We start from the raw sequence: 19,268 nt of genomic DNA on the forward strand, positions 1-19,268 counted from the left end.
CTAGGAAGAATAGGCAAAGTCTAGCAGGCATTCATTCAGAGGGATTGTAAAAGGTCCCATTCTGCACCCCGACACTCCCCAAAACATGGGATGGGCGCCTAACTACCCTGGCAGCGGTGTCTTTCCACAAAACGACCGCATTAAGCCCCCCATTTTGATTAAACACCGAGTAATTAATCACTGGAAGCCATGAAGCAGTTGGCAGGGCCCAAAGCTGCAAAATGTTTAAGACATAAAACATTACCAAGTAATTAGAATGCGCTCCTCTCGGAGAAGCGGCGCCTTCAATAAAGGGGTAAGTGATGGCGTGTTTATTGTGGACGTAGGCAGGCGGCGCATATGATAAACTGCAGGAGACACATATCAGTAATCATCCACATTATTAGTGCCATTAATCATAATTCTAAAAATATGACAGCAGCCAACTTTCTCTGACCAGCTCTGCCTCGTCTGCGGCCGATATAAGTCTGCTAATAATCTGCGGGGCCCCTGTGCCTGGCAGTTTGCATCGGGAATGGAAGGTTAATTATATTTGAGCTGCTGATGCCTTCCCTCCGCGGGCGATCCCAGGAGCGCGGCGGCTCTTAAGTCGGTAAAAGTCCTTTATTGAAATGTTCTTTGCCGGTCAGGGAGGAGCACGTTGCTTCAAATGAGATCTGGAAGTGGCAGGCAGGTATGGTTGCTAATTCCGCACTACCGGGGCACCATGGTGGTGCCTTTGGCTTTCTTAGCATCACCTCTAGTGGACTAGCACACAATCCAGGACTATAAGCAGTTCAGCAGCGATACCGCTGATGTCACTGAGAGCCGTTCTATAGGACTGCTCAAGTTGCTTATTCCAAAGAAAAATGCGTTTTGGGATTGCTTGTAAATTTGTCTCCATTTTAGAAATCGATAGAAAGCTTTCTAAAAGAAGTAGTTATGCACAGAACTTGATCATGGGAAGTCTAAGGAAGTAAGAACTCTAAGGTTCCTAGCTGTCCCACATGCAATTTATGACCACTTTTACTTTCAAAATTGTAGGGAAGATTGGCACCAAACCTGGTGGTGTGGTAGACCTTTCAAACACAACATTATAATTACCTTTGACATTTACACACCGGTTTGTGAACTAATGTGCATATTTTGAGCATTCAGTTAATACATTGGGACCTCAAAATGTGCGTAGACTGTGGACCTTAGCAAAACTTGCAACATCTGCAGATCCACTTAGAATACTCCTTGGGCCCAGTGACCCCATTGCATGTCTGCAGGGTATGACCTTTGGTACTAAACAACGTGCTTCTGGGCATACCCACAGTACGTACGGGTAACAGTGGAACTTGTGCTTTGTTGAGGGCCAGTGCCTTATGCCCACTACTTTAGGACATAACCATTGGCCAAGTTATGTGGCTATGGGGACAATGTTACTGAGCAGAGCGCATTGCATAAGGCAATGTCTAGTGTCCAGGGACCATGTCCTCTGAACACTTATTGAGTGCTCTCCGACCTCTGATACAGGGTACAGTCAATGGGCAAAGCCGTCTTGGTGGTCAATGTTCATTGTGACAAAATCTAGAGATTCGCTGAAAAAATGTTAATTAAAGTCATGTTAGGGCTGTCTGTATAGATTAGATTCTAATCTATGTTATAAAAAAAAAACCTTAGAATTTTTCAGAATAAAATCAGTAAACAAGGCTGGTATACTTATGGTCCAAAACCTAAAAACACAGAAAATTGCCAGTTATAGTAAGCCCACATCCATAGTATTTTCCCCGCAGTGCTTTTGACCTCACACATAATATCACAGATCACACCACAAATGACCATAAATTACATCACTTATGACATCACGATTGACATTTACAAAAACATATTGTAAATAATGTCAAGTTATATTTTATATAAGGAGTAGTAAAAGTTATGTTAAAAAAAAAACATTAGCATCCGATCCAACCAAAGACACATAGGCTTATAGCACAGCTCTCTTCCCGTAAAATTGATTAAGCCATTGATAGATGCCTCCAGTAGACGAACTATTTTTTACTGTAAACCTCTCCATTTAGAGGTTTGTTTAAAGTTGTCCAATGACAAATGCAACGGGTCAACGAAAATGGAGAAATCTTAGATGCAAAGTTTTACTAGTGCCTTTCAGCTTGTGGACATTCACTAACCGAGGTCTGTCAAAGATGGTATTTTGTTTCATATATCTGAGGAGTAACTTTTGGTTTCGGGATGTTAAAAAACAAATTTGTGGATCCATGATGACCATGAGTAGTTTCCAATACATCTTTGAAGTATCTTGTGTTTCCTGTATCCCCTAGAACGACCAGGAGAAATTCATTAGGTTTAGCACAAGAATTTTACATAGCATTTCTTGCCAATATTTTAAGTAAGTCGGACCTTATTTGTGACAAAATATAGTCGGTCATAAATGCTAAAGAATGCATGTCAAAATATACTCATTATTATATTCTTTGCTGAAGTCATTTTAAATGTTCACCCTGATTGAACAATAGGAAGTTCAATCGACCAGAATCAGACCTATTCTGATGTGCAACCTTTTCCTGAAACTTTTTTTGATGGCTGAACCATTCAAGTAAGATATTCACACATGCAGTGCTATCTATGCATGGCTTATGCATGATATTTCATGAAGACTGGTTCATTTTGACATACATGTAAGCCACTGAATGTAGGTTCAAGGAAGAAGTTCAAATTAATGCTCAACAATGAGGCAGGTAAACAATACTTTGGTTTACCCTTAGAGGTGGCTCAGAATATAACATCTGTGGATTGCCAGAGGATGCAATTAATATAGCATCACAAGCATTACTATGGAAGCAGTTCCATTTAAATTACCACTGCACTTTGTCATAAGAAAGTAAGCCAATGTTCCTCTTTACCTTTGAGGGCTTATCTCATTATGTAATTGCCTTCTAAAAACCACCCATGCATTGTAATCACTTCAGAACCCTGCTGCATAAAATGGTGCCAAAGATCAGCAATGTACATTTGGAAAAACTTTTCATCTGTGAGTAATCTGGCACAAATATTCAGCTTTTCACGCTGGGTTTGGCACGTTTAATTTAAATACAAGGACAGTAAATGCCCATGAAGTCAGTAAGATTGTGATAACGAAAGAAAAATGATTTTTCTAAACTTAACAAATGACAATTTTAGTTCATTAACCAACATTTTTTAGTTAGATTTCAGGGCACACATGTTCCACAAATGTCACCACTACAAATAACTAATTTGGGTTAGAAAATATATTTTTATCACCAGCCATCAGAATTTAAGTCTAGTACCTATGTTCTATAACATGGTTATTTATTTAAATAGAATTAGTACGTGATTGCTAATAACTGCGAGTTGACCCTACAATACATTTTAGAGGTGGACTGGTTTATAGTCAAAACAGTATGACCTCAGTTAAAAGGGTGTCAGATTTATATACAAGGAATACAGTGTGGCAGGAAATAACATTTCTGGGCGGTGTTCTTGCACATAAATCTCGCTGTCAAAAGTATTTTATTAGTCCGCGACATGGGAAATAACAGGCTGTCCCTTATTTACCAGGTTCTAATATAAGTTATGGTGTCTCCATTCCGGGACACATCCGCTTCCATCCTACTCGCTGTGCAGTGGAAAGTGGTTGGGTAGGAGCCGGGGCCAGGCTAAGCTTGGAGCCCAAGCTTCATGTGATTTTGCTGGCTAACTTTTTTAAAGTGTTGCACATGCAGGAAATCTAAGTCTGGAGGCACTGAGCTGGTTATAATGGGGTGGAGTGCAATCCCACCCGGGAATAATGCTCTGGGTAATTTATAATCTGGGCCAGTGTGGGATTGAAGGATAGGGTGGGAGAGAAGGAGTAAACTGAGAGAGAGAATGAATGATGAACTAAATCTTATAAATATTATTAATTACTTTGTGTCCTTTTCAGAGGAAAGTGGTAAATTCACTATGATATTTGATCAAGGGCCCGTCATTGAGTAAACATTCCACTATATAATTGCTGGCTCTTTTATGCAATTTAGTACTAAATCTATTAGTAAACGTTCAATATATTGGGGTTAGAGTTAATATATGATGTCACACTGGCAAGACATGGTTTTCGATGTAGATATTTTAAGACCATAAACATTAGGTGAAGAAGGCCCCAAATAAGAAGTAGCTTATTTAAAACCAAGTGAGTCCTGTTCAAACTCCACTCTTGCCTTAGGATACGCTTTTTGTTGTCTAAAAACAAGGGGCTAATTCATGGAAAATAGTACTTAATGGAAATGTTAAAGTTGCATTACTGTTTGATGTCTAGTCTCGGTTCGAGAGAAAAAGGAAAAGACTAAGTAATAGTAAGGTGGTGTAATTAGCCGAAAATTAGCTGAGTGTGGTCATACGGAACCTACAAGAAAGTAGTTAAAAACATAGGCAATTCTGAAGAGTTAAGACATACACTCTGCCGCATAGTATACTATTAAATTAAAAGGTATCTACAAAAGAGCCAAGCAATTAGAAACCAAGTGGCTGAAAATTACAGGAAGGATGGTAAAAGAAAGTGTAAATATCTTTCCATTTATAACAATGCAATTAAAGAGGCAAGGTCTCGGTTCTAAGGAGAGAAAACGAATTCTGCTGATAAAACTAGGGAACTGTTTCGGACAGTTTCAACAGTGCTGTCACTATCAAAAGAGAACCTCATTGAACCTCATTTCGTATAGATCTTTGACAGGACTACCAACTCTGAGATGTTTGACACAATTAGGTGATGGTGATCGCTAAGCCAATTATTGCTTTACACCCACCTCATACGCTCCACACCCATCTTCCTTGCTTTGTATTTACTTTTATCACCCAAGAAGAGATTTTTACCTTCTCTAAGAAAATAAAGTCCATTGACCATAATTCTCACAGGGCCGTCTGTGATTTCTAGTTTTATTACTATCATTATTTGCTGCAATGATAGAAGTCATTATCCATGCCTTCCCCTGAGAGGGACGCGTCTCGGTATTCCTCCAATAAGGTTATTCATTCTAGTTTTCTGAAGACCTGGAAAACTACTGTCCCATAGTATGAATACCAGCACTCTGTGGGGTAGTCAAAACAGTGGTACGCCTCCTTAATATTTGGGAACCAACAGACCTGAACAATCACGCCATGCAATGGGTCACACTTGGTTGCATGGTAGCAAAAAGGAATATTGCACAGCTCTGGGGGGCTTCCCATGCACCCAGAATCGCGGACTGGAAAAAATACCTTGATTGGTGCATGCAACGTGAGAAATCTGTTTACATTGCTCGAGGCTGCCCCCGTAAGTGGTCCAAAGTATGGGCCCCCTGGAACACATACCGTGGTAAGATCAGTTCCCCCCCCCCCCCCCCCCCCCCAATTGTTAGAGGAAGATGTCTCCCTTGGCGTGTAATTCCTACTGTCCGAAGTTAATGTATTCTGAAGAACCTCTGTTTTGCTGCCAACTGTGCTATGATTCTGTGATACTATGCCATGTTGTCGAATCAGTTTTAATAAAAAGACTTACAAAAAAAACAAAAAAAAACAGTGGTACGCATGCAAGAGCAGGCATCCTTCCCTCAGCACAGACTTCAGGATTCACAGCATGGAATTTTGCTCATTTAGCATGGCAGAGACTGCACTGTTTGATATTGCTAATGTTTGTGACATAGTAGATCGGTAAGTGTGGAAATGTTGGTATTGTTAGGCCTGCCCTCTGTGTTAGGCAAGGTTGACCATGTTAGCACACTAGATATATTGAACAGAGTGACTGGGCTAAAGTAAATAACTCTAGTTTGGTTCCAGAATAGTTTGGCTGACAACCAGGGCCAGATTAAGACCTCGACTATCTTCTATCGAAATAGATTGTGCTGTTCCTCGGGGTCTCTCCTTTTCCTGTGCCTTTTCAACATTTACCTCCAGCTGATACTAGCTGAATTGATGCCTAAGGATCATATTTGCGGAAAACTCCCTGGAAAATCCAGTTGATATTTTTGTCATTGCTGTAATTTGTAGGTGATAACTTTGACAGAAATATCATTACTTATCAAAAAAAAAATTAAAATAATAGTTTTTTTCACAAGTGCCTGTCTATACCACTATACCATATCATGCATCATTCTTAGAACCCACTCAAATATACTTACCTTGTCAACGATTGCAAAAATAACCGGTTTGCCTATATGCCAATCTAAATTTTCAGGGTTAAAGTTCCTTTGCCACAAAAGTCTACCTATGTCTCTAGGACTAGACCTGACCTGAATTCAGGATTCACTGCAATATGTTCAGATGCTTATCTGGACCAGTCTGGATGAGAGAGAAACGTTGGTGGAAACACTTAGCCACCAGCTGAGATTGCTGTTTTAAAAACATGCCACCATTCATACATTTTCAGCTTTCTAGTCTAAATGCAGGCCAGGGTTCTCAGCAATAGCATTTTGACCTGTGCTACTACAACTAAACCTCTGTAGCTATTCACGGTGAGCCTTGAATAAAAACATCTTGGCTTTAAGAAAATGGTTTAATGAGATAGACCCAGTCTATAAATGTTGAACAACTTTTTGATCTGATGGCTGTTAGGTGCGAGCATATCACTTTGAATTTCCATAAGTTGCATTAAACTTTCAACTTTAGCCTATTGATCTAGGTGTTTAAATTTAGGCAAGAATCTGTATTTCAAAACATCCTGTTTTTGACTTTACCTGTATCAACAGCATGCAGATTAATTATAGGATCATGGTCCTACTCCTTAGAATATCTTTTCTCAAATCTACCTATCTATGTGCTTCTTCTGGTATTAAAAGGATCACCATATTGGATTCCTCAACCCACTAAAAATGGTGCAAAATCAAATAAAAATCACACCTGTAGTAGAAGGTAAGGAGCAGGATCCTTTATGACACAGCAGAAAAAGATACAATCTTAGTAAAACTTTGACATACCGAGCACAGTCCAGCACATAGTTTTTTTTATGAAGAATTTAATTTTAGAGATCGGGTGGGGCCGAGATTCTTTTTGTTTTTATTTAAAAAAGCATTTCTTCATCCATACCATTGTTGGATCACAGGTATATCTTGCCAGCTCCACATTAAAGTGACTTGAGTGATGTGAATGAAAATGAGTGTAAGCCCACATATGAATTGTCAAATATGTTCTTGTTTGTGTGACATTTGCAATTTAGGACGTTTTTAGTTTTTTGATGTTAAGGAAATTCAGGACAAAGTATACATGTATATATTTTTTCAATTGTGTTTTTAGCTATGTTGTTTTATTTAATTGAGAGGTGGATTTAAAACATTGCTTAACCATCCCTTACCCTTGCAAACTTTTGATTTACTTAATAATTTGATTTCCATCCTTTATACACTATGGATATAAACTGATTTAAACATTTAGTCAAAGCAAAGACATATTATTTTAAAGATTGAAATGCCCAGCCTTTGCAACTAGGACCTTCACTTGAAATTGTGTGTTTTCCTCCAGTTCATTGATGGGACACTTGTTTTCATAATCCTTTTGTCTGAGTGGACTACATCCAGTGATGTAAGCACTCATAATGTGATTCAGTATTAGATTTATTAAATTGAAGTGAGCTCAAATCACCAAAGTTTTCAAGGAATTTGGGTCTTAGCTGTCCCTCAAAATTTTGGTACCACGATTGATTGGAAGTATATTTTGTTCCATGCATCAGCTTCACTAGCACCCACTATATTTACTCAACTACTGCATCCTCCTTTAGCCAGTCGCAACATGGAAATAGTAAAGAGACTAACATACCACGGGGAGGAAAGGAGAAGAGCACACATAGAAGTCCTGCACCAACTAGTCAGTACCTTTTTCATGAAAGTATATATTAAAAAAATAATTTATCTATCAATGATTGTAATCACCATAAATACAAGCAATTAGATGAGGTGGAGGCAGCAAGTGCGTGCTGCAGTTAATTCAAGTGAGTCAAACCTTTTGGGAAAAAGCGATACTGCTCTGAGCGTAGAAAGGGGGACACTTTTCTGTCATTGGTTCTTTTTAATCCCCACTATCCACCCCTCACCTTTGTCAGCCCTTCAGTGTCAAATCACTGGACCTCTTCCAGAGAACTGTAAAGAGTCATAGTTTGCCAGAAATTACCTCTAAAACGAATTTCCCAGCCTCAAGGAATTGTACAAAATAATGAGTGTAATATAATGTAAACTGTGGTAATGGATAAGGTATTTCATGGTAAAAGTGGAAAGCATGCTAGAAATATAAATACTAGTATTTAATGAATATCATGGATAGTGATTGCAGAGATTTGTTTATTTGTGCCACCATGTAAGACTGTATTAAAAAAATCAGAACATACTCAGCCAGTTAAGAGCCAATGGAGAGAGACATTAAACCCAAATATGTAACTTCGATGAATAGGCACAGTGCCAACTCTGCATCGACAAACATAAACTGCAGTTCTCCTGTGCTACACCCTCTGGAGAAGCTTAGATTCCCTGGAGGACTGGTGCCATGGGTGGATATCTTTACGAGACAACATAATGGTTGTGGTTGAAGATCAGGGGAGGGTAATTCTACTGAGGTGAAAACGATCGTATTGGAAGGGACAGTGTATCTTCTCCTTTTAGAGATATGACACAATTAGGTGTAGCATGATGGTGATTGCTAAACCAATTATTGCTTTACACCCTCCTCATACGCTATGGAATCCTTGTGGTCAAGTGCAGAAAGCTGATTTCATGCAGACCTTTGAGTCACAGATACTGGCAAATCCATGCAGGAATCCTAAGGCAAGCATCCAGTCCCACCAGTTTGAAGGGTTGCCCTCTCCAGGACTCAAGTGACGGAAGTGGCACTGGTTGTTACAGTGATGAAATCATGAGGCGCTGAGATGGTGGGTGTTGGCCAACTGCTGGGTCATCCTCTACTCTGCACTGATCAGAATGCTGTGACTTGTAACCTCTGTGTGTTTTTAGGTGCTCAAAGTGCTTTCTGTTCATTTGAGCAAGTGTTGCCATTTCAAAGACCCTCGGCCTATCAGGATGTGAGGTGGATTGCTGTTGGTATGTAGACCCGGAATGCTTGCTAGTGATGTGCGCGTGAAGCGTTGGACCTGCAGTGTTGGTGTGGCATTATATGTTAGTGCTGAGTGTGGCAGGGCAGTTCCCCCAGCCTTTTGCCTTGCATTTTTGGTTTGCTGTGTTTTTAACGTTTTTCAGAGATGTATAGAGTTTGCAGTGCAGCATGCCAGTGACAGAAGGAAAGAGTGGGCCTAACCTGCCCTTGTTTTATGCATCCCACCCTTGCATGGTCATTGTTAACTGTTCCAGAGCAGTATCGGGGCGGTCGGCGCTTTCCTATCTGTATGATTTATGAGATTTCAGTGGTTATTGAACCTGCCAGTACTCGTGCATTAAAAACGCTTTCTGGCACTTGTCAAGCTCCTAATAAACCTGAGCGACCGCATCCACGGACAAGTGCTCCTGCAGATATGCGGCCGTCCCAAATGCCACCCGACGCCAGTGACATTTTACTACTCTTTCCGCATTGATGACAAAGGCTTTTGAAACTCCTGCTTTGCATTCAGAATGCAAGAAGCGTGCCACTCCTGGCAGCCAAGAAATAATTCTCACTGGCCCGTCGGAGTTACGACATTTATAAAGTTGCAAAGTGGAGTAAACAAACCATCTGTTTGTCTCCGCCATATATGTCTCGCTCTCTTATGAGCCTGTTACAATTCATTTAGTGCACAAATTTGGTGATTTCGCTCATGTCGGCGTTAGAGGCAGCTTGACGATGATTAACATTCGTGGGACAAGCGCGCTAATGCCACACTCCTCCTGCAAAGTCGAACGTCCCCCCCAGAGAGCGCCACCCCGCCTTATTGACAAGGCGAGACTGTCAATTTTGTTTGCCTGCCACATTAGGCGGCCATAAGGGGATGGGGGCTCTGTGGAGGAAGACGTAGTGTAGGCTGCGTAATTCACTGTGAATTGAGAAAAGAAGGCTAATGCTGATAAATGGCCGACCCCAGCGCATCCCGCCTCTTATTACAAGAGACGTGCCCTATCTGTGTAGTAAATTAGCCGGGCCCCAGCAGAGTTTGGGTGGGAGCTTATCTTCAAGTGAATAATTTGAATGCGAAGGGAGCCGATTGCGTGACCGGTGTGAACGATTTCTCTCCCATTAGAAGTGGTTTAAGTGATTTGTGTTCTACAGCTTTAATTTGCGAGCCATAATTTGTCCTATAATCTATGCATGCTTTGTGCACTCTTTTGGTATTTTTTTTGGCTTTGTTTTTAGTGCTTTTGAAAAGTAGTTTCAGATTTGTCTTTTTTTTTTTATAAAGTAAAACTACTTCTGCCCTTTTGTGATGACTACTCCATTTTGTAGCGCAACCAAGCCATGGCGAGCCTTGAAGAGCATATTATGGGTAACCAAGGTACTGGCCAACTAAGGGGAAACTGTTGCCCTAATATTCTTCTCAAAGAATGTCCTACTTCAGCGGCATCATCAGGGATATTTGCTGCACTTTTTAAGACCCGAGGAGGTTTGAAATGCACTTCGAATGTTCTTAGGAGCAGGTCGTTGGTGAGGTCCTCCTTGCTATGACAGACCCAGAAGGATGTTTTGTGCCTCTTACCCTTGGGACCACCCCTTCTCCCTTTTCATACTGAGAAGTTCCTGGATCATCCAGAGGTTAAAAACCACATCTTGTCAATTCCTGCCATTGTAATGGTGGATGTGGTGCCTGCTCCAAATGACATTCTGAATCTCTCTTAAAATGGAGCAAAGAGCCCCGGCGAAGATGCGGAAATGGCATTCTGGTGGCAGGTTCCCTTTAAAAAGGGAAGTTCCCTCTCATTTTGATGGTGTCATGTTACATGTGATTGGCATAACTAATCTAATGGTGCGGGTATGCAAGCACACAGTTGCGTAATAACATTACTATGAGGTAGAAACTGTAAAGAGAACGTTTGCTATGAGCACATGCTAGACCCTCCGGTCATATCTCCAGCGTTATGGGTGTGGTCTCTTTTTTTGTTTGTTTTTGATACAGAGCTTCCGGATTGCACCAAGAAGAGCAAGCAGCAAATGGGGCAATGGGAAAATTAGAAATGTAAATGGGTAAATATTCTTTTTTATAAGATTCCCACGTGCTGAGTACATTCTGTGAATTCGTTTCTGTCCCTCCTCTTCCCCTCTCCCCAAATGCGGAAAGCCGTTATTTTATGACATCTGCACACAAAATGTAAAAAAGATAAGGGCATCTTCATTTTTTGGCAAATTACAGTCTGTTATGAATGAAACCGGTGTTATATGTGTCATGTCACGATTTTTGTTAGCTTGGTTTTCCCTGCATGCAATTATTATTTTAATGGTGACAACTAGTCAAACATGTTTTCCTTGTAGTCACAGACAATTGTAAAGGGAAACCGCACTGAAGAAATTGGGTTCTCACAAATGACCATTTAGAAAGTTCATAGGTTTCTGTCCAGCTGTATCGGTGAGCATATAATTGATGAAAATGATTTATTTGGTGAATATATTAGCCTGGGCTGTGGCTCCTCTCGGCTTTTATGACTTTTTTAGTCACATAATGGGCAATAAGCATTAACGTTTGCGGCCTCAGCTTTGTCCATAACCGGAAGTTAACTCCCTCTTGAAAACGGAAGCTGTAACCCACCCCTGCCAGAGCCACACTCTGCTCTTTTATAGAGTTTACATGAAGTTGTTACAGGCCAGGCCCACATCTGGGGTTCACTGCACTGCTGCATGACATATATTTGGAATATAGGTTGGCTATCCTCTTCAAACATACACTATATACCCCTAGGACAAGGCTAGAGAGCACCAAGTGCATCATAAAAGGGGATAGGTGAGATTTGTGGTCAGGGAAATGGGTTTTCAAGCCTCCCCTTTTTGTTCTTAAAAAGTCAATTAAAGATGTATGCATCTATGAATAAGGGCTCTAGAATGAAAAATCCAGGTCTGTTTTCTGCTCTCACATCGCTAATAAAATCGAAGTCCCTAAAACTATTACTGATTTTAGTAGAACTGGTAATGCAGTCACTAGTGGGACACAAAATCTAGCTTTCTTAAAGATGGTTGAACAGCACTTAGTTTTAAATGTTACATTTGTGAACAACGGAGTGCAGCCAGATTATTGGTGTCGGTGTGTGTTACCATCCTTCCTTCTTCGAGAGGTGCTTACCAGAAGGACAACCAAGATTCAAGATACTGCTTTGACAGAGTTGTATTTTTGATGGACCACAATAAGGAGGACGGTGATTGATTTTTTGATGGACACAAATATTTTCTTATAATGCATGTTTTGTTGTAACACACAATTTCTTTGCAGCTGTTAATGCTAGTAAATCAGAATATGTTTGTTGCTACACTTCCCGCATTGCATCCAGCAGCAGCAGAAGCACAGTATTCCTTGGTGGTGCGGTGCATCCTTATCTCTACAGGTCATCCGCATGTCGAGGACAGGCTTCTGTGCATCAGTTAGTTCCTGTTTTGGAAGCAACACATTCATTTTAGTCAGCAAAACAGGCCAGTTTTCTCTTTATCTGGAGTACTTTCTCATATTAGACCTAACCTAGATAACAAGATAAATGACAGCTATAAGCTATTTTATGCAAAATCAGAGAATTGAAAAGATGCACCAGAATGGTGCAATCTGCGTAATAATCACAAAGGTTGTGAAACAGTGCAAGGTGTGGACACCCCAATGTCAACCATTAGGATATGGGATGCCCCCACATGATGTACATAGACCAGTCCCTCCTTTATCACCATGAAATGGAACCAGCGCAGGAAACAATTATAAGATTGTGTGTCAGTGCCCGCTAACTAGCCACTGTTCACACGTACAGGCTGGTGCCCCCCTTAAAAATTTATAGCACTGTCATAAACTCTTCACCCTTCCAAAAAATCAACATTCCAGCTGCATTAATGAAGGGATTGAACCTGCTGTCGTTTGTTAGTTGAACACAAGAGCCTGCAGACATATTTTTGGTGGCTACAGCTCAGTAGCAGAGAATCAAGCGACATCTCAAAGGCATCGCCTCACCTGTCATGATTGCGTTGTCCACTTAGAGTGGGCCGACTGGACGAGTCTAGCGGAGGGTCTCCGGAGCCTGCCAGCTCTGCTCCTGGCATTGATGAACTGTCAGGTTGTTGGGAGAGCCATCAAGCTCACACAGGTTGATTTCCAATATAGGACAGGGCTGCCAACACTTCGGGATGAAAGGCATGGCCTGGCAGCTGCCGAGGGGGGCGCGAGGAATCCGCAGCTCATTGATTTTGCTCTCAGCCCTCCCGGCTGTGGAGTGGATGTTGGGCTCCAGGGGGTTCCCGCTGATGTGTCTGCAGGTGGAAACCACATAGCGAGATAGAAGTGGGAGCCCAGAGGCGATTGGCCTTTCTTCTGTAGCGTCTCCACTGGCACTTGTTCTGTTTTCAAAGAGAAAGCTAAAACGCAGGGCTCAGGACGAGGATAACAAATCTGAGACTTGAATGCACCCTGCCCTCTGTTCTGCGGCCACTGTTTGACTGATTGATGCAGCATCATGTAGTAATCTGTAGAGTGCCTCAAAACAGACACTGTCTGTGCAGTGTGCCTGTTCCCCATTCCGCTTCGCTGTGCCATGTATTATCTTTATGAGTCTGATGCACTGAACAATCTTTAGCTGAGAGGTTGCTTGTGGCGACCCAGGCTGTCAAGGAATCTCTCCATCCAGTTGGAGGGTCATAACGAGGACATGCAAACAGAGCTAAGCATATAGGGTAGGATCCATTGCAGAGTAGATGGCCTCCTGACCCTCATGAAGTATAGAATGATGTATTTTATCGCCTTCATCCTTGCAAGGAATTTGAAATACGAGTCTTGCAGAGCTTTAGTGTTGTAGGCATCCACCGTAGGCCCCGGTAACCGCATCATAGTCTTTCCTGCCTTGTTTCATAGTTCAAACGTGGCAGGAAAGACTACAATGCGGTCATAACCCTCACAGAGGCGATGGTGGATGAAAACACTTCTTTACATCACACTCAATTTTGGTTGGTATGGGCATTTATTGTGGCCTAATCGTTCCACCATACATTGCTTTTAAAACTTCATTATTGAGGTGCTACGTAGCCATAAGCGAAGTTGTCTCAATTATCGATTTAAATGGGGTAATTAACATTATTGATTCACGAGCATTACAAAACAAATTGGGCCCAGTGTGAGTAAGAAAAGCAGGAACTATTGTTTCTTTCACTCAACTCGAGCAAGTAAGAGAGATTCTAGCCTTCGTTTTTAGACTACATTTGTCACTTTAGTTTTTCTTCACCCTAATCTTTACCAGGCACCAATGAGTGATTGGTGGCCTGAACAGCCCATAAGCGCCTTAAAAGGTAAGCATATGAAAAACAACTAAATATAAGCTTAAACAGTACTTCAGCATGGTCATTAAATCAATACTCTGATCAAGTAACTAATCTGCCTAGTACGGGAGGTAATGACCCTGACCATAAATGTTCCCCATCTCATTTCCCTCATCCACCAATGCCTATAACAAATTGTCATCAAAGGTCTAGGATATACATGTCCTAGGATAAGAAAGAATGTTCTCATACAACTTAACAAGCACTCCCCCCCCCTCCCTCCCCCCCCCATGGCCCTTTTGGGAATTGCTGGAAGGGGGGGAGAAGAGGGTCCACAGGGCAGTTGTTTATTGGTGGGCATGGTATGCATTCTGGTAAAAACGGCTTATAACCCGTAGAAGGGGTTCCGACATCCCACTGTCCATACAAGAATGTGATAACAGTATTAATCATTGCACTACTATCGAGCGCGAAGTGTGCAAAGCTAGGGGTAGTCCAAATAGACACAACAAAATGTGGGACCTTCTCCAAGACAGGACGCAAGACAATATACCTAGTTGGTGCCCAGAAATGTGTAATGACTTTATCAATTAGGCATTTCAATCCATCTCCCAGTTAAATCAGTATCAGGATAGGTAGGAGTCACCGACAGATGATCCCTTCAGGTGAAGCAAGGATGTCAGCTTTTCAGTTGGTATTGCTGCTTATTTGTGTAAATGTTGATCATTCTAAATTGCTGACTGTATCTCGTTGTGCTGTGTGGCAATTGTTAATAAATTACATTTTGCCTTCTTGTTTCAATAAAATGGGGGGCAAAAAAGTTAGAAAGCTCTCGCCATATGACCCAATATGTTGTTCTTACTAGCAGAGCCCGATCGTCTTGGCAGAGGATAGTTGCACTGTGAAATGGGACAAAATCTCATGACCCGTGTACATCAAAGCACTCTAAAAAAGAGACTGGACAACGACGACATCATATAGTCAAAGACTCTGAATACACGTTCACTTTGTTACCAAATAAATCCATACAGGAAACACATCAAGTGGACAAAGACACTGGTTCATCGCCAATGCCTACGGAATAAGGGATTAGGCAATGCAGCTGCTTTAACAACTGGCGTGAAATTCAACTGCCAGTAAATGCCATACCATTGGAGGAAGATCTCGGAGAACTGAGCGAGGGTCGGTACGACTGGCTCATCTTCCAGAAGTGACATCAATCAGAGGGTGGGCATGCCTTCACATGCTAGCTACATTCCAAAAGAAAATTATGGGATTGGTTAAGTTGACCACATTGGTAACCATGTATTTTGGATGCTCACGTCACAGGCTGTCTGCAGCACTCTTTTAATCAAATGCAAATAATTTGGAGGATTTGGTGGCGCTGCAAGACATCACCCTGCACAGGTATGTAGATGGCGAGCAGATGTACTTGGGTGTACAATGCAGCCAAGACGAAAGGTGTCAAAGTAACAGCCAAAAGATTGAGGCTTGGAGATATTTGCATAACTAAAGCTCAATGAAGGTGCGAAACAAGAACTTAGTAGGTGAATATATGTTGGAGAGGGTAACTGTAGGAAATTGTGTTTTTTTATTGCGGGGGCTAAAAACCCATCTCAAGAATTAACGCCAATCCCTATCAAGGTGAACCACTAAAGTCACTAAATTACCCTGTGCTTAACCCTCTAGAAGCTTGACAAAAATGCAGTCAGGTTTATCTTAAAGGCATTTGTAAAGTATTTATGCAGCACTCATACAGCAATTAAGTAAAAACACACCACAAGAAGAATCCCACACCAATTCAGAAAAATAGAGAAAATTTAATAAATAATTTGACACCAGAATGCCAAAAATCAATCAGTAGAACTGGAGTCAGGAATTTTAAAAGTTTTTAGTAAAAATGAGTCCCTAAAAGATCAAAACGCCATCCGCGGACATCTAGTCGCTCGAGACCGGGGCAAAGTCAAAAGTTATGGCTGACCACGGTGCGGATATATGCAGTTGATTTGTCCCAGTCTGGGCTTGACTTAATCTTTAAAGAAAACTGTCTGAGGAGGTAAAGTTCATCGGGGCAAGGCAATCAGCTGTGTCCGAGGAGGAGGCGTATATGGGTCAGCACTGGGGGCAGTCGCGGTGAAGACTTCTACATTCAGACTTTGTCGCTTTTTTGGAAGTCGAAAATTTCCAGCGGAACAATGTTGCAAGCTGTAGCCAAAAAGGGTGCCACAAGGCTCAATACCTCTTCTGAGAGGAGCAGCTGAACAGGATTTGCTTCTGCAGAGAAGAACGTAGCGGGAGCTATAGCGAAGTTAGGCCGATCGATGATGCACCGTGGGTGTATCGGAAGCGGGTAGGTCCCGTTCTCCGGTTGATCTTAGGCCACTTTTAGGTGAAAAATATTTGAAGTCCTACGTTTCGAGGGTGCAGAACTGGTGAGGCACCAATTGGAGGGCAGGACTCACTTCAGGTATGGCCAAGATGCCGTTTGACGGTTGTTGGAGCTTGTTGTATCCCTGGAGCTCAGAACAGGAAGCCAGCCAAATAGCCCTTGGAGCCACTCTGGCAGTGCTGGGATCAAGCAGCCAGACAGGCTTCAATCAGTAGGATAGTCCTCTGGTAGCAGAAGGGCATTCGTCTGAGGTACAAAGCAGGCCTCAAGTAGCAGTGCAGTCCTCTTAAACACAACACAGTCCTCCTGGGGGTCATCAGCTAGTCCAGGAGTGAACTGAAGTGTTGGTCTGAAGGTCCAGTATATATACCTGGTGCGAGCTGTTGAAGTTGGGGAAACCTCTAGACTTCCCCTCACATCTGGTTCTGGAAATTTCCTTCCTTCCCTGCCCAGTCTCCAAGACGTCTAGGGTGACAGTAGGCTGGTGTCCAGTTCTTTGCGAGTGTGCTGGAGCCAGGGAACAACTCCGCCTCTTCCATCCTGCCAACACTTGGAGCCCCTTTGTCTCATTGTCTGGGAGGAATACACAGGCCAACTGGCTGCTATTCACAGTCATGTGACCCAGGACACATGCTGCAGGCACCAAATGGCTAGGACAAAAGTGGTATTTTTAGAATTGGGACTTCAAATACGACTTCAACATGAAAAAGGATTTTACAATTAATTTGAGACCAATTATGTCATTTCTGAACGCTTCAAATTAAACGTTAGCACCTATTAAATGTAATACGGTAATCACACGTTATTCTATGGGAGAGGTAGGCCTTTCAGTAATGAAATATAAATCTAAGAGTTATTCACTGCCAGGACATGTAAAACTCAAAAGTACATGTCCTAATTTTTAAATACATTACCCCCTGCCCAATGTGTGACTTATTTTCTGAAAAAGGAAGGTTTAGGCTTGGCAAAAGGTTTATTTTGCCAGCCAAATTGGCAGTTTAAAACTGCACACAGTCTGCAATGGCAGGGGTGGGACATGTTTTAAGGGGCTGCTTTAAGTGGGTGGCGCAACAACTGCTGCAGGCCCACCACAGCATTTAATGTATGGGGCCTGGGTACATGTAGTACCAATTTACTAGGGTCTTATAAGTACATTTAATGTGCCAGTTGGGTATACAATGTTGAGAGGAGAGAGTACAAGCATTTTAGCACTGGTTAGGAGTGATAATGTGCACAGAGTGCTAAAAGCCAACTAAAACGCAATTCAGAAAATACAAGAAGGGGAAGACAAAAAAAATTGGGTTGGCCCTGCATAGAGGGCCAAGTGCAAATGTGCTAACATGCATGGCGTCTTATAAAATGTAATGTCCTCATACTTTTATCTGTACCACCTAGCGGTGTAGCAACTGTGTTGCTAGAAAGAAAATGCCTCCCCTCCTTTTTGTCCCACTCGATATTGAAAGATAGCCAAGATTTTGGTGCAATAGGCCTTTTGTAGACTCGGGCACCAGTGGCACTTCACCTACTACATGAATAATAGCTACACCACTTCTTACAGGTTGCTGAGATCTACATTCTGGCCATTTCCTCTTCCTTCTTCCTATTTCCATTCCTCCCTCCTCTCATCTACTTCCTCTTTCATTCCTTTCTCCTCTTTATCGTCTTCACTTCAGTTACCTTTCTCATGTGCCCTTATCATCCTTTAACGCTTGTTCTCCTCCTCTTCCTATTTACCCCTCATTTATCTTCCTATTTCCCCTATGCCCCCCTCACACCCCTCCCTTTAGCTCCCTTACATTCCCTGTCCTCAACATCCCTTTAATCTGCTTCCTTGCTATGCACTGCATCCCTTTCTCTTTCATTTCTCCATCTTGTCCTTGCTTCTCTCTCTCTCTCTCATCAACTTCCTCCTACTGTTACCCACATCCTAATTTTCATCTCGTACTCCTCTGTCCCCTTTTACTTAATTATGTTTCCTTTCTTTATCGTATTTATTGACTTACCCTTGTTTCACTTTTTCCTTTTTTTGGATACATTTCACACTTTCTTTTTTCCTCCACTTCACTTCTGTTCTCCATCCCTGCATCTGATGTGCTCCTTTTTTCTTCTTCCACCTTTTTTCTTATCATGATAGTTTTATCTATCTCTTCTTCAGGGTCGGACTGGCCTATAGGACATTCAGGCAGTGTATGATAGGCTGGTCTGGGAGATCAGTGTGAGGGCTGTTTTTTTCCTTTTTGTAGTTATTCAGTTATTTTATAGTCTGCTGGAACAGTTTTTACTGCTGATTTCCCTGATATTAAAACAGATATTACCTGCAGCAAGCAAGTAGGTAATCCATGCAGTCTTCCATACCTTCCAAAACACTTATGCAGTGTGTCTTAACGAGTTCAAAACTGCCCCCAATTTTTCAACATTGGCCACTTTTTTAGATTTCTAATTCATTAATGGGGGCCACTTCAACTTTGGTGCAAAAACCTATTTTCTGTCCCAGTCCGACCCTATTCTTTTCTCTCCATTTCTGTTCCCTATT

At 41.8% G+C, this 19,268-nt stretch overlaps 1 protein-coding gene across 5 annotated transcripts in view; it reads left to right on the top strand.

Moving 5' to 3' along the window:
• Positions 1 to 19,268, top strand: part of BNC2 (basonuclin zinc finger protein 2) — a 1,107,147-nt gene that overhangs the window by 1,068,847 nt on the left and 19,032 nt on the right. The window contains exon 10 of one of the 5 annotated variants that reach the window (XM_085634816.1): positions 11,033 to 11,092. The exons of 3 other annotated variants lie outside the window; for them this stretch is intronic. In XM_085634816.1, coding sequence (XP_085490942.1) covers positions 11,033 to 11,092 — 60 coding nt within the window. Of the gene's footprint in view, positions 1 to 11,032; positions 11,101 to 19,268 lie in introns of all 5 variants that reach the window. One more of the 5 variants, XM_085634830.1, reaches the window with a different exon arrangement.

Source organism: Triturus cristatus, chromosome 2_1 (genome assembly GCF_964204655.1).
Source record: "Triturus cristatus chromosome 2_1, aTriCri1.1, whole genome shotgun sequence".
NCBI lineage: Eukaryota > Metazoa > Chordata > Amphibia > Caudata > Salamandridae > Triturus > Triturus cristatus.